The 15103-nt window shown below is 46.8% G+C and overlaps 1 protein-coding gene across 6 annotated transcripts in view; it reads left to right on the top strand.

Annotated features, from left to right (window-relative positions):
* The window catches only part of LOC137591324 (receptor tyrosine-protein kinase erbB-4-like), a 189106-nt gene that overhangs the window by 110625 nt on the left and 63378 nt on the right, over nt 1–15103 (top strand). For all 6 annotated transcript variants that reach the window (XR_011034642.1, XR_011034643.1, XR_011034641.1 and 3 more), the window contains exons 6-16: nt 770–888; nt 1547–1688; nt 2302–2415; nt 3412–3538; nt 4441–4514; nt 5378–5468; nt 6030–6235; nt 7495–7627; nt 10781–10874; nt 12283–12437; nt 13961–14005. Coding sequence is in view for 3 of the 6 variants with exons in the window: in XM_068309247.1 (XP_068165348.1) it covers nt 770–888; nt 1547–1688; nt 2302–2415; nt 3412–3538; nt 4441–4514; nt 5378–5468; nt 6030–6235; nt 7495–7627; nt 10781–10874; nt 12283–12437; nt 13961–14005 (1300 nt within the window). In the remaining 3 variants the exon portion in view is untranslated. The remainder of the gene's footprint in view (nt 1–769; nt 889–1546; nt 1689–2301; nt 2416–3411; nt 3539–4440; nt 4515–5377; nt 5469–6029; nt 6236–7494; nt 7628–10780; nt 10875–12282; nt 12438–13960; nt 14006–15103) is intronic.

Here is a 15103-nt window from a genome sequence, read left to right as displayed (position 1 = left end):
CAAGGTCAAGTTTAATGCTTAAGAACGTGCGATGAAGCGGCGGCGAGGCGACTTGTGGGATTGACTGAAAATGAAAACAGGCTAATGATGGAAAGACGAAGACAGTTGGAAATGAAAGTTCTCTGTCATACTTTTCTATTGGTGTCATCAGAATCTACAGAGGCACTGACCTGTTTTTCTCAGTCTAACAGACTACAGGGCCTTGTTGTATTTTTCCCTGCCATATCATTATATTCCCAACACAGCAGAGAGTGGGTACAGCAGTTTTTATGCCTCGCTTTCAAGCTCCTGCTGACTTGCAGGCTGGGAGATCACATGCTCTACCCAAATGATGTGGGAAGGCCTTGTTTAATACATAAGTACACAGCGTATAGTAAGTGTGGATCCTGTGTGAGTGCATAGAGCTGCAGAAAGAGGGATATGTACTATAATAAGTGGAGGTAGGCTGACATAATCATACTCCATCATAGAAACCAAGACGTGTTGAAGCGGAGAGCCTCGATGCGATTGAACTCTTTTTAAACTTTGTGAAATTGGAAGGAGCTGAGCGCGCTCGCTCCAGGGATGTCCCACTTCAAGGCTGATACTCGGAAGCCGCCAAGCGTGGCGTCAATTTCTAGGTTTCCAGTCACTGGGCTGGAGCCGCTGGAAGATCAGAGCCGTCTGGGAGCGGTTACGTGGTCCTGTTAAGATCTCGCATCGGAAGGCCAGAGGAAGTTGATGGTGGTTGGGTTGACTCTTAACATTCTTTTTTCCGCTTCTTGTGCAGTGACGAAGACGGTGTGTGCAGAGCAGTGTGACGGTCGCTGCTTCGGGCCCTACGTCAGTGACTGCTGCCATCGCGAGTGCGCCGGCGGTTGCTCCGGACCCAAGGACACCGATTGCTTCGTACGTCCCGACAGGAACGCACCGCTCCCCCTCCTCCTCTACATCCTGTTATTTCCTCGTAACCCACCAGTCCAACGCGCTCACGTCTTCTGTGCAACATCTGTTTGTCATCCTCTGTGCTGGAAAATCATCTACTTTGTTTACCAGCTGATAAATCGTTTGTCATTTTTACCGCGCTGTAAAAGTCTTACACGGCGGCGCTCTTCAAAGAACAAATTGGTGATTCAGTGTTCCAATTAGTACCCTTTTTATCAAGTTCGTTCTATCTGGCAAACTCGCGTGCAAAGGCGCGCCCGCGCTCTGACAGGGATAATATTGTAGTTGTAATTCACACCAAAGCTCATCCGATTCAATTAATGCCGTCTCAGCTGGTGGCCACAGACGACAAAACACTTTAAGAGGATTTGGGGGAAAACATTTCACCGTTTCCATCGTGGCTACGGATCGATGGCTCCAATTTGTCTCCCATTCGGCAAACGTAGAAACCAGCAACACGATGGGATGTAAAAATGAAATGCAGCTGTAATACTTTCACTCTCAGTGACCAATGTGAGGAAATCACCGCCATGCCTTCGCTCCCTTGCTTCTTCTTGAACTTCCATGAAAAGTCTTGGTGTCCTCCATCTTCAGATGACAAAGTTGATGTACTTTTTTGCAGGCTTGCACCAATTTCAATGACAGCGGGGCTTGCGTGACCCAATGCCCCCAGCCGTTCGTCTACAACCCCACCTCTTTCCAGCTGGAGCACAACCCCCGGGCGAAGTACACCTATGGAGCCTTCTGCGTCAAGAAATGTCCACGTAAGTTCCTCCTCGAGCAAACACAACGCATGCAGCCATAAGGACATGAAGCTACTGTAATGTAAAATCCTCAAGTTTTATAGTCTGGGAATGGCTGTCAGTTGAAGATGCATTTATTCTCCGTCCATCCTGCTAAATGTCTCGGTTATTTCAACACCAGATCATTTAGCCCAGCCCAGATGAATTGTGTATTCCTTTGTACGAGTTGCTTCGCCATCTGCTTTTAGCTTCTGGCGGCTGAAAGGAAAACAAATCTTAGTTTTACTCTGTCACGGATGCGGGATTGGGAGCGTGGCAGCGATTCGGCGAGCGCCCTTTAACGGCAGTGCTACGTCAACAGACTGCATATTCAAGATCCACTAATCATCAAATGAGCACAGACCGGTCGCACGTCGACTCGCCGCGCGCGAGAGATGATTTGATTCATCTCTGCTGCAGAGAATATACGCCCCACACCATTAGTTTTGTCATTAACCAACATGATTAAAATTCAATCAATTTCTCACCATTAGAGCTGTCTGTCGGAGTAAATTTAACCACTGTTTTGCATGGGAAAAAATATTTAAAATCTCTGAATTATAGTCCCGATATGTACGGTCATCTCTCATTTCAGATAACTTTGTGGTGGACCACAGCTCCTGTGTCAGAGCCTGCCCCAGCAACAAGATGGAGGTGGAGGAGAACCGCATCAAGATGTGCATCCCGTGCACCGACATCTGCCCCAAAGGTAAAGAACGCTCCGCTCAGCTGGACAGGAAGTAGCAGAGCTAGCAGGTTAGCATGCTAGTCAGCGATATCCTTTCTGTGGGGATCTACTGCTTTACATACGAGAGGATAAATATAACATAACCCAAAGGTCACATGTCGGATCCCGGCGGCGGTTGATGCTAATTAACACAAAATGGGCTCATAAGGAGGAAGCGATCTTACCTGCTCGGCAATTATGGCTGGTTTTGTGGGAGAACGTCTAATGTGAAATTAAGGAGAGTTAGCTGGGCTCGGTGTGGAGGATTAGCCTCTTCATCATATTGTTCTCACAGAGGTAACTGATCTGCCCTTTCTCGTTTTTGAGCAAGACAATAGCATTTCCCTTCAGGCTGCATGTTCAGAGCTGGCATCCATTGATTGGTTAATCTCTTAATTACATCGTCACGCAGCAGGGAGGGGGTTAATGAGGGATAGCCCAAGGAACTGTGGGAAATGATAACAAATTATCATTTCAGATATGGAATTGGCTGGTATAAATCACTATCAAAAAACTGGTTACACCACTTAATACAAGCGTTATTCATAACCACCCTCCCCCGCTCCTCTCCCTTTACTCTATCAGAAGAGCTTGGCTCATGCTCGACCGCAAGTGTAATTAATGCAGATGTAATGAATGTATTATTGGCAGGAGTTTGGCTGACAATTGGCCAATGCATGAAAAGGGGTGTGCACCAAAACAATGATTATATTTACAGCATTTTCCGCACTATGAGGCGCACTGGCTTATAAGGTGGACTGTTTTTGAGAAAATTAAAGGCTTTTAGGTGCACCTTATAGTGCGGAAAATACCGTATATAAACGGTTGTGAAACGCTAAAATGACAAATAGCTAATAGCGATAACACAAGGTGACTTTGAATATTCTCTGCCGAGGGGGGGGGGTGTTCATGCCCAATCCCATGTGAAAGTGAACTTTGCTGAATGACACCGCACATGACGAGTGTTTGTCTCCTCAGTGTGCGACGGCATCGGAACAGGCAGCCTGCAGACAGCTCAGACAGTCGATGCCAGCAACATTGATAAATTTGTCAACTGCACCAAAATCAACGGCAACCTCATCTTCCTAATTACTGGTATTAAAGGGTGAGTGACGGACGGGAACGTCCCACACCAAGCTTCCCAGGATCCGTCTTTGTCCTGCTTGTCCATCAAACTCTAGAAGTTTGAAGTCGTGTTGTGTCGTGACGTTAGTTTAGTTCAGTTTCTTAGATATCTGCTAGGTCAAGTCAGAATACTAGCATTCATTCATTAACCAGCTGTTAATTTATTAGAATTAATGTTAATTAATGTTATCATGAGTTCATATTATTTCTCCTGTTTGCTTCATAACTTATCAGGGAATTATTTGCCTCCCAAAAGCTACTAAAAGCAACAATTAACTCTTACATGCTAATGGCGCCAAGCTCATCAGCCAGATGCTACATTTACTACAGTAGCTTTTTTGGCACTGGCTTATTGGCATACTGTGAATTCATTGGGGGCCATTAGGCGTAGGTAGAGTGAGGGAAGCTACAAACTAAAAAAATGAGCTAAGAGACGCTAAAAAAAAACTGTTTAACTAGCCGTGTTCACACTTTAGCTCCTGCTAAAAGGTAGCTTTGAAGATGTTCCTCTGGAAATACGTAAGAAAAAAATGCACTGAATTCAATAGGGTATTGAATTTATTGTGTGAGACAGCATGAAACGCACAGTTCTCCAGTCGCATCCCATTTTGTCAAAGAAATCAGGTTTGAGAAGGTCAATGAGAACTCTATTCTTTACAATCAAAAACCATGAGCGAAGCGTCCTGAAGCTGGAGGATGTAATTATACATCATTTTGAATCACACTAGAAAAAGTGCATTCTGACTTTGGCATGAAGAACATCTTCTCATCTCTGGCTGGCAATGTTTGTACCTAGAAAGTTGTTTTATCTTTTATTCTTTTAAAAAAATGGCGGGGGGGGGGTGATAATATTCATCTTTTCACACGTTGCTTCTTTCTCAGGGACATGTATCATGGTATCGGACCTTTGGACCCAGAGCGTCTGAACGCGTTCCGTACTGTAAAAGAGATCACAGGTGAGGAGGAGTGACGTAGAAAGTTAATACTACTGCTGTTGTTGGTCGACACGCATGTTTCTAATAGTCAGACGTGCTTATTGTACTGTAAGCATCCATTCGTTACCTATTAGAGGCCTCAAGGGAGGAGCAGTATCTCGTGCACGAACCCTTTTGTCATATTAAACTGCCGCTTGCAGTTGAGCCAAACAGCTAATGGGGTGAAACTGCATTTTCATAATGAAAACCCAAGCAATAAGGAAGAGCAATGGCCGCTCTATCCCAACTGTTTCCTGCTTTATCTCCTTAATGCCGCTTCCACAGATCCCGATTTGATGTAATCTGTCGTTAAAGGCGAGAGCAACTGGACGGATTGTGCAGAATATTACATCCGTTCTTTTAATTAGCATATATTGTCTTCTCTGAGCAAATTTTCTACAAAGCATGAGTTCTTGCTTGATCTCTGCCGAGGCGATGCAACCCCTTGACCGAAAATTTCAGCGCTTTCAATTCTTTTAATTTCCTTGCTTTTAATTCATGTGCTCCACCATGAAATGTGTGCCATACTTTTTTTTTTCTCCCTGTCCGCTATCTTCCTTTCATCAGACAAAATATAATTTGTTAAACTGAACTGCTGAAAGGTTAAATATACGACGTTCAGACCAAAGGAAGCGTGTGCTTTACTCAATAAAGTTGGGAAATAAAACCTTATGTGGACAGACGTTGTGATTATCAGCTTTGAAATTAGGCAGTGCTCAAATCATTCCCAGTGCAAAGCCCAGCCCATTTTGTTCATGACCAAATTAAATTTGACGTTTCGATTGAAAGCAAAACTTTTTGGTCTTTAAATTATCTCATATTAAAAGTCTATGCATTTTTTTCAGGATACCTCAATATCCAGTCTTGGCCTGAGAACATGACAGATTTGAGTGTTTTTTCTAACCTGGCAACGATCGGAGGCAGAACTCTTTACAGGTACGTCGTTTCCAGACTACCAGACTGTTCCTGCATCATTTGTACAAACATATATTATCTGTACAACTGACTAAACCTTCTTCCAGACTGATTCCATCTCATGTTTTGCATCTTTTACACCCAGATTGCATCTCTGGGGGTTTTTTTTCTTTTTTACATATTTGCAGATGACATGCTCGTATTGTCAGAAGTGTCCTTCTTGCTGTTCTCCTATGCTGTGATGCTTCTGTTGCAGCTAATGAGCCATCGGCTGGTGCCGCTCCGTAGACAGAGAGTTCACACTGCTTTGATTAAGCCTGTTTTGATGACAGGTTCTTGTGTGTGCATAGAAGAGACGCATCTAGGCGTGAAGCCATCCGAGTCAAAGGAGGTTTGGCCTCGTTTTATAAATGTCATTGATGATCCGGCACCTCAGAGATGTTTTCTTCAGCCACCTCCTCCCGGCTCCTTCCTTATATATCTTATATATATCCATATTTCTGTCATCTCTTTTCTTCTCTCAGCCTTGTCGTTACTTTCCTGTCCGTTCTTTTAACATCTCTCGTCATTTTCCTCCTGCAGTGGAAGCGGCATTTCACTGTTGATCTTGAAGCAGCGTTGGATTTCGTCTCTCCAGTTTCAGTCGCTGGATGAGATCAGCGCCGGGAACGTCTACATCTTCAACAACAGCGGCCTCTGCTTCTACAACACTGTCAACTGGACGTCGCTGTTCAGAACCTCAAGCCAGAAAGTCCTGATCCGCAACAACCGAGACCCGAAGGAATGCAGTGAGTAACCAATCAATAGGATATCTAGTTGGTATTTTAGCTGCAACATTTTCATTTAGGATGTTTGATGATGTTGGAGGGGTTTGTTTTAGTAACCAAGAATCTAGCATTTGTTATTCAAATGCATGACATCAGTGAAAAGTTACTAAAATAATATTTAATTAACAAAATCCATAGAAATTGAACAGTGGCACAGGAAAATGCCACATTTTCCCCAAAATTAATTACATTTAAATACATCAAAAGAGCAAACAAAAGCCCTGCATTGAGTCACATTTGGTGCAAACTTTCAGGAAAAACTGTAAGAAAACTTGTCATTGTCAGTTTAAGCTTTTGGAAATATAAGTTTATAAGACACAGTTGTGATGAGAACACACACTTTAACATGTTGTTGGACCTGCAGGGGAAATGCCTTTAAATTCCCTGACAGTCACGAACACTTACATCTGTATCCATCTAATTAATTCCTCCTGTTCTCTTACTTCCTGTTCTCTGAGCCCGCTAATTAATTCCAAACTCGGCCTCCCTGTGTGTCGCATCCAATCCGACCCTGGTCTTTCACACTGACCCCTCCCTGAAGCCCTTATTCAGCTCGTGCTCAGAGATGGATTGAGATCACCAGTAGCCACGGGCAGGTGGACACTCGATGGGGAGATGTGGCTCAGATGTGGCTGCAAATGGGCGAAAACCGGCCACACGGAGGTGTTGAAGGAGCGACAGAGAGGAGATAGGAGGATATTAGAGTCACGGATTATAAATAACCCCATCATCTGAAAAGGCTGTTATTCAGTCCGTGTGTGTTATAACCGGTTCACCGTCGCCCCTCTTGTCAGTGATATCATTAGACACTTAATGAGTGTGGTCGGTGTGAAACATCGATCCAGAGGGCCTAACACAGGGTCTTCATTAGGCTAAACCACATGTCTACCATTGACCGTCAGGCTGTTGATAAAGGGTGATCACCCCCCCACCCCCACCCCCCGCTGGGTGACGCTCGACGGGAAGCGGATGTCACTCACCGGATGACGGACATGCTGAGTCTGATGAGCGGTATTGATTGTTGTGGCTGGAGTGGAAAGCAGGGCTTAAGGTTGTGGGTGGGGTGATCTCTAAAGGCAGAGGTCTACCCACCCCCACCAGAGGGGGTGGGGGTACTGGATGATGCCTTCTGAATCACTTGATGAGTTTACACCTGCAGGAGTAACCACACAGGTATGCTGCAGATGGTTTTTCATTCCTTATCTGATTTTTCTCCGCAGCTCAACTGCAGATGGTTTGTGATCGGATGTGTTCAGATGACGGCTGCTGGGGCCCGGGGCCCGACCAGTGTCTCTCCTGCAGGTATTTCAGACGGGGTCGCACCTGTGTGGAGTCCTGCAATCTCTTTGACGGGTGAGCAATCCACTCACAAACACTCACTGGTCTCATATTATACTCTCTTCTTAAATGTGTTTTAAGGTAGCCACGCCCCTTTGTGCAGCTGTCTCCTCCCTGCGGGCGGGGCTAAGTCTCTGATGATGTCATAGTCAGCTTCAAATCTGAATTGTGCTTCACAGGAAATGTTTTCTGATAGGATCTGCTCTTCTCAAGTTTGGAGATATTTTACCGGAGTTAAAGTTCCACAAATTATTGTTTTGTTTGTCCTGAGCGGAAATCGTTTCTTAACATTAGCATTTCTCTGATTGGTCTAATCTTACACCAATAGGGAAGTACAGACAACCACATGACATCAAATCAATTTACACCGTTTTGGTGCACGAGGGCGAAGCCAAACCTTGTCAAGGACTCTGCAGGATGAGTCTAATTGCCAATTGGCATGAATGTAATGTGATGAACCAATAAGGGCTTCCACGCTGTAAGACAGTTAACATGAACATCAAGGGAACATTTGGCCCTGTATTACATCCATTGTCCAAAATCAATTTAAATATATTGTTGAATGAAAAGATTTTATTACAAATTGCCCATTTGGGCTGACAGCCAGGCTTTTTTTTTTAACCAATGTGAACTAGTAAATGACTGACATTTGCAACAAAGGCCTTTAAAGCATTAATGCAATCCACTGATGTTCTGCTTTCAGTGTGAATAATTGCGTTGGGGTCATTGCTTAATGTTGCCTAAAGGCACATCAGAAAGATGATTGTCTCCTCACCTGGGGAAACACGTCTTTGTGCTCCTCTTCAAATGAAGATGTGAATCACAACACTTTGAAAGCCTCCGTCAGAAACAAGACAGACGGCGCTTCCACGAGATAAACATGACTTCCTTGCAAACGACGATGTCAGGCGTGTGTTTTCCCAAAGGAGGGGGGGGTGTGCACATATGTGTGCAAGACAAGGTGTGTGAGGGCGAGCAACCTTCGGTCATGTTGATTTTTTTCTGGTCCTTCACCGTTTGTGGGAGGAAAGCTTTGAAGTTGCCGGGGAACACAGCTCAGAGCGAAGACTCTGAGGAGAAACGGTGAGGGGGAAGGTCTCCAGAAACGTGTTTGCTGGTAGATTTAAACCTAAAGACCACATGGACCCTCGTCTCCTTCAAGACGTCATGGGTTTGTCAGGATCCCAGGTTTGAATTGAATCCAAATCTGATCGAGCCCCCAGGAGGTTCCTTGAGTTGGTACCGATGGATCTCCATGGGTTCTGGTGGATTGAGATCCGGGGGCTTTGGAGGACTTTGTTGCGGTCGATTTGTTTCATGACCCGAGGTTTCCCAGCAGAACATTCCTTGTAAAGAGGCGATCGATGGTCGTCCCATCGCCGTCTGGTTTTCATGATAGATATCTCCACAGAATTTGATAGTCTCCCTAAATTTATTTCCAGATTGGTGATTTTTAAATCCTGAGATTCCTCAGCTCATCCTCATAAAGCCTCCATTCCTAATGAGCAGAAGCGCTAATTCCCTTCAGTTTATACATCTGTTAAATGAAACAAAGGAGGAGCAAATGAGCAAAAAGGAAAACGTCTGAGATTGTGTCCACTGGGGTTGAGGAGGAGTGAGGAAGCAGATTAAGGAGGAATTAAAAATCTTTAATTAAAAAAGTTGCTCCGGTGGGTCGGCCCTGCTCTGGCTTCCTGGAGGTTTGGAGGTCCACATGGTCGCCACAGTCCAGCTTAGATTGCTGCTAAAACAGCGCTAATCCACCATCAGGCTGTCCCCCCAATGGGACTCTGGCACACACTTCCAGCCGTGAAGGGGACCAATCAGGAGGAACAGCTTTGACAGAATGAAAATTACCCCTGAGAGTGCCATCGCAGAGGTCTTTGTCTCCGATCCACGCCGGTTCTTTTTTCCTTCAACCAACAAAAGAGATATTTCTCAACTGCCTGGACCCGTTTCTAAAGGATCCCCCTGGACTGAGCTTCTAGGAGAGAAATGTAATTTATTTTGGAAAAAAGGGGAAAGACAGACCAGGGAGGAGTGTAAAAAAGAGCAATCAGTGTTTCTTTTGTGTCAAGCAGGAACATTGTCAAAAGAAAACACACTGTCATCCTGTACATTTGTATGTTGGAGGACTGCCGCCAACACGACGAAGCATTAGGACCATTAAAGGAAATGTTCTGACATTAAGGCATGGCAGTGGGGAAAACTCGCGTTTTATCTTCCCTTTTATTGCCCTTTAATGTGATACAGTTGAACTCTGGAGTGTCGGAATATCTCTTCATTTCTGCAGCTTTTAGAAGCGCCGAGTCGAAGAGATTTCCACGGAATATTCACCACATGAAAATGCATAAAACACACAGCCGCAGGAGATCCGAGCATCTCGCTGCAAGATCACATAAAAGCTGCTCACATGCAGGAATCTGCTGAGTCTCCGTTCCACGCCGTTAGTATCGGGCGCCAAAACAAACTCCAGCCAACACACACACAGTCGCTCTCATTATCTCGCCGCTGCGAGAGAGAATCCTCCTCGGAGGCCGTCTGTCCTCGGCATCGGCTTGATCGATCCTTCTGAAGTGAAAAGTGGTTTTGATCAGCGGCGGTACTTATCGACAACCGCCGTCCTGCCGGAGAGAAAGAGCTCTGGTTCGGACAAACAGAGGAGAGAGAAGACGCTGCCAAACCATGACCAGCGGCCCCCCCATAGGAAGGGAGCGGCGGTTTACCTCCATCCCTTCACCTGCACAAACTGATGTGAGATTCTTAAATTGGGTATTTGAAATTCCCAGCGTCATCGTCTCCTCTCATCCAACCCCCCCGTCCCTCGGCTTCCTCCACCCCTCGAGTTTGCCCAGATTTCAAGAGGCCGTTCATTATTCATGGCCGCTCTCTGTTGACATATTGACCATACCATGCCTTTAACTTTATCAAATAGTCTCAGCCAGCTCCCCCCACCACCCCGTCTTGAAGAGAAAACGCCCCCACGGGCCGATGGAGGTGGGCACGAGCTTTATTGATGTTGGTTGTAATCAAAATGCGCCTGTGTACGGGCCCGACCTCATTTGCACACATCATACTTATGAATCCTCCATCAGCAGCCTCCCAATCAATATTTCAATGGAGCTCCGATCTATAATACATAACGCTCAGCGTCTCCTTCTCCACCAGGGAAGTGCGTGAATTCGCCAATGGATCCGTGTGCCTGGAGTGCGATAGCCAGTGTGAGAAGATGGATGGGAACGCCGCCACATGTCTCGGTCAGGTGAGTCGCTCCCGACATCCTCCGACCTTCATTCCTTCACATAATGACGCTTTCCAGAAGAAGACCTTTCACCGTGAGATTTAAACGCCGCCGCCGTATCTTATGCGTGCCAAAGTAGGCTTCCATCTTCCTTTTGTGGGGAGTCTATCAGTCGCACACGGCTTTCAGAAGATATAAGGGCTCTGTTTGCAAAGGTGAACGCGAGGTTAATGGGAGGAATGATGAACTACTGGAGCTGCTTTAGGAGAAAGGTCTTGGCAAGTACACACACTCACACACTCCAACAGCACAATAAGTTTCTGACCTTCCTGCAGACGCTTCAGGCTCTTTAGGGCTGCGGGGGAAAAAAATTGACGACAACAATGCATGATCCTGCAAATACACCCAGGTCACATGATGTTTGTTTTCAAATTTAATACAGATATAGTTCTAGATTTGGCGGCAACACATTTAGAACTATATCTGTAGCGTCTCCTATCTGCTGGAATGGGCTCCCAGCAACCCCCGTGAGCCCACGAGGGGTCACAGGGGTTTCAAACGTCTCGCCGTTTGGAACGGTTAAAAGAGTCTCGGAGGCTAATTCCGTATTCAAAGCCTGACTGGAGGATGTCGTGTTTTCTGTGCTGCATCACTCGTTTTGTGGAGTCACCTTTCATGATGGTGAGGGAGAGAGGGAATAAGCGATTAAAGTGGTGGGGGGGTTGAAGGGGTGGGGGTGGGGGTGCTCCTCAAGGATTCTGGGGAGGCATCTGGGTTTGAGATGCCGGTCACAGTTAAGTAGTAAATAACACCGGAGTCAATCATCCGGAGCTCACACACACACACACACACACACACACACACACACACACACACACACACACACACACACACACACACACACAAAAACGTCTGGAAGCAGCTGCACACCAAACGCACAGTCATGTTTATTGATGCGTGCGTCTGGATGTGTCACAATGTGGGAGGGCGTCGGTCACGCCTTAGTCGGCGCCTCCATCAGAAGGTATCCCTTCACGTTCACGGCCACCCACCGTCTGACTCCCTCCCATTCCGCGGCGGCTCGGCTCGTCGTCGCCACCGTCGCATTTTGATACGACCTGGTTTCCGAAGCGCTTCGCCGCAGCAGAAGACGCTCGCCGCCGTTTTGAATCAGCGGCCGCCGCTCCAGTAGGAAGCGAGCAAATTGATTCATGATTCACCAGGTTTTGAATTCGATTCTCTTCGATGCTATTCCCTCCACAGCTCCAATCCCCCTTCCCCCCCATGGCGTAATCCCATTCCGTTCTCCTGACTGTATTTTTCTTCTATTCTTCTTTGACCGTCGGTATTCTTTCTTGCATCTCTTTTCCGTTCCCACCTCTTTCAATCTTTCTAATTGCTTTGCTCTGTATTCCTCTCTCTTCTCCAGGGCCCAGACCAATGTGTGAAATGCCTTCACTTCAAAGATGGACCCAACTGTGTGGAGAAATGCCCCGACGGGCTGCAGGGCGCCAACAGCTTCATCTTCAAGTACGCCAAGGCCAACAACGAGTGTCACCCGTGCCACGCCAACTGCACCCAGGGGTAAGAGGGGCTCGTCCAGGTTCTAAAGCCTCCGTCCATGGCAGACAAAGGAGAGGGAGACGCAGCCATGATTGCCCCTCGTTGGGGTCCCTCCAACGAGGGGCAAAGGTCGGCTGAGGAGCCTCAAACGAGCTCTGCAGCTCTCTGTAAACACAATGAGAGAGATCCACCCGCGGCTCGCTGTGTTGTCTGACAAAAGCAACAAGCCCCCACACCCGCACACCCCCACCCCCCAGTCTGGTGCGTCAGGGAAAAATTGTTTTACCAAGAGAGTTTCATACTGGAGAGTCCAGCTCCTCCAGCGTGAGGATTTATTACCATTCTGCTTCCATCATTGTAAATGAAACATATTCAGGCTTCAGACGTCTGGCCGGTCGGCGCCGAAGCAAAGCAGGACAGATCTTCAGAAACACGGAGGCTGTGGATTCCCCCCGTCCTCCAGGACCGTGCTGGGTTTATATCTTCATCCCCTTCATCTTTTAAAGTCAGCCCGGCCGTGACTTCTGACTCCTTCCTTTTTTGCTGGGAGCAGCTGGACAATGGGGAATAAAGTGTGGGAAGCTGAGACCAATCTCGTCAGTGATCTCAGCAAACAAAGTTACAGCGCCGAAACCTAGCAACGGACTGGAGATATGATCCGAGGTGGAAAGGGACTTAATATACCATCGCTCACCTAGCAGGAGGTCATTTTATTTTGCCGAAACTACCCTGTAAGTGTTGATGATATCAAAGCGGGCTGAAGAAGCAGGGTGGCGGTGTGATGGTGGGGGGGGCTTTTAAAAATAGTAGCTGTGGTAGAAAATGGGTGTAAAGGAAGCCGGGGAGAGGAGGACGAGGTGAAGACAGATATAGAGTGATATTTTTTTTTGCCATGACAGCTCTCCTCACGTTTCTATTTCTGACTCTGATCACTAATCTGTCATTGGCATGGCAACGCCTCCATCATGTGGAGTCATCGTATCCTTGCCCTCCAGCGACGGGCCGCGCTGGATTCACGCCAACGAAACAACAGACGATCGCTGAGGCGAGAACGGAGTCCCAGCATCCATCTGTTGGATGTCCTGGGGACGGACGAGCCCAGAAGAAGAGCTCAATCAACTTCTTCCTCCCAGGTTTCATGGAATGCACTGAAAGCTCACACCTTATACTTCCTGTTTAGGCCCCTCCCATTCAAGGCATGATGCCACTGTCCCTTCCTGCTCACCTGATGCTGAATCTCCCGTGGATCGCAGGGTTCCGAACACCTCGGAAAATAAATATTTCTTCCATTTTACTTTTACTCCTTCTTTGTTCACCCCCCCCCACACACACACACACACACACATTCTAAAACTCCATGTGGTGAAACAAACACGGAGTCATTCTGACGAGAGATCAGCCGTGCTCTGGATTAAATTTTCCGCTGCCGGTTTGACGGCTGATTGACGTGGAGGGAAGACAACCTGAGGTTTACTCATAACCCTGCCCTGATGTAATGGATGCTCTCTCTGCTCTGTCCCCCACCCCCACCCCCCCAAACACAGGTGCATCGGGCCCAGGCTGCAGGATTGCGTGGGGATGATGGACAGGTAAGAAAACTCCAGAGCCGGGGTGAAGCGACCCCAGACACTTGCATTCTTCCAGGTTTAATACGTACCAAGAGAACCTTCATGACGTCAGTCTGAAACTATTACGCATTAATTATTATCAGTGTCCTGGTTGTAATTATTATTTGGAACATCGGAGTGATGGAGGAGACGGAACGGGGGGATAAATCCTCCTCTCATATCAGCCTGTCTGGAGCCCGATGACAGTTCATTTAGCATGAAGGCTCTATTACGTTCCCAAAGGTGACACACGCGTGTTACAAGTCATCCATCATCCCATGTTCTCACCATTCATGTCATATATTAAAAAACAAATTATTTCCGCTCTCTTTTTTTTTTATTATAACAGTAATAGTGTGTTAATAGTGAAACCATTTAAACAAATAATCTGTCCGATCAGGGACAAACATTTTTTAAATTGAACCGAATCAACAGGAAGTGCGGCGCTCCTTTTATGTCCTTCCTGTTTAAAGCAGACGTCTTCCTCTCCCTCCCTCTCATCCCAGACCTGTTCTCCTGCTCTTCATCCTCCTCTCATCTTGCGACCCCTTGCCCCCCATCCCCTCCACCAACCACCACCCCCCACCCCCAAAGGGAACCTTCTCTTCCTAATTAGAGCATCATCTCCCCCGTACCTCACCTATTGCACCACATCCGCCAGCGGTTCGGCCCCTTCTTTCTCATCTCCTGAATGTAAATCCTCCTTCCTCTCATCTTTTGTTGTCTTTATGCCCCCCCCCCCTCCCTGATGCATTTCTTTCCTAGCTGTTCTTTCTCCTTGCCTCTCTCGCCCACCTCCAGCTAATCACCCCAAACTGCTGCATTACTATTCAACACATGGCCATATATCTCATTACGTTGAAGCCAAAAGCCTCTTTGTAGATTTCAAGGCCCCCCCCCACTTCTGTAGGGTTGTCACAATCGATACGGCGAACGCTGCAGCACCTACATCCATGGTACATGAGTCTTCCATTAGCTGCTAATGGCCCCGACATCCCAGTTCTGAAGTTCAAGTATCAGTTTGAAGGAGCAGCTTTATTCACATTCAAAAAACTTTACGAGTCCCCACATATACAGCAG

The sequence above is a fragment of the Antennarius striatus genome, chromosome 24 (genome assembly GCF_040054535.1).
Source record: "Antennarius striatus isolate MH-2024 chromosome 24, ASM4005453v1, whole genome shotgun sequence".
In the NCBI taxonomy this organism is placed as follows: Eukaryota; Metazoa; Chordata; class Actinopteri; order Lophiiformes; family Antennariidae; genus Antennarius; species Antennarius striatus.
This window is presented reverse-complemented; position numbering and strand designations above follow the sequence as displayed.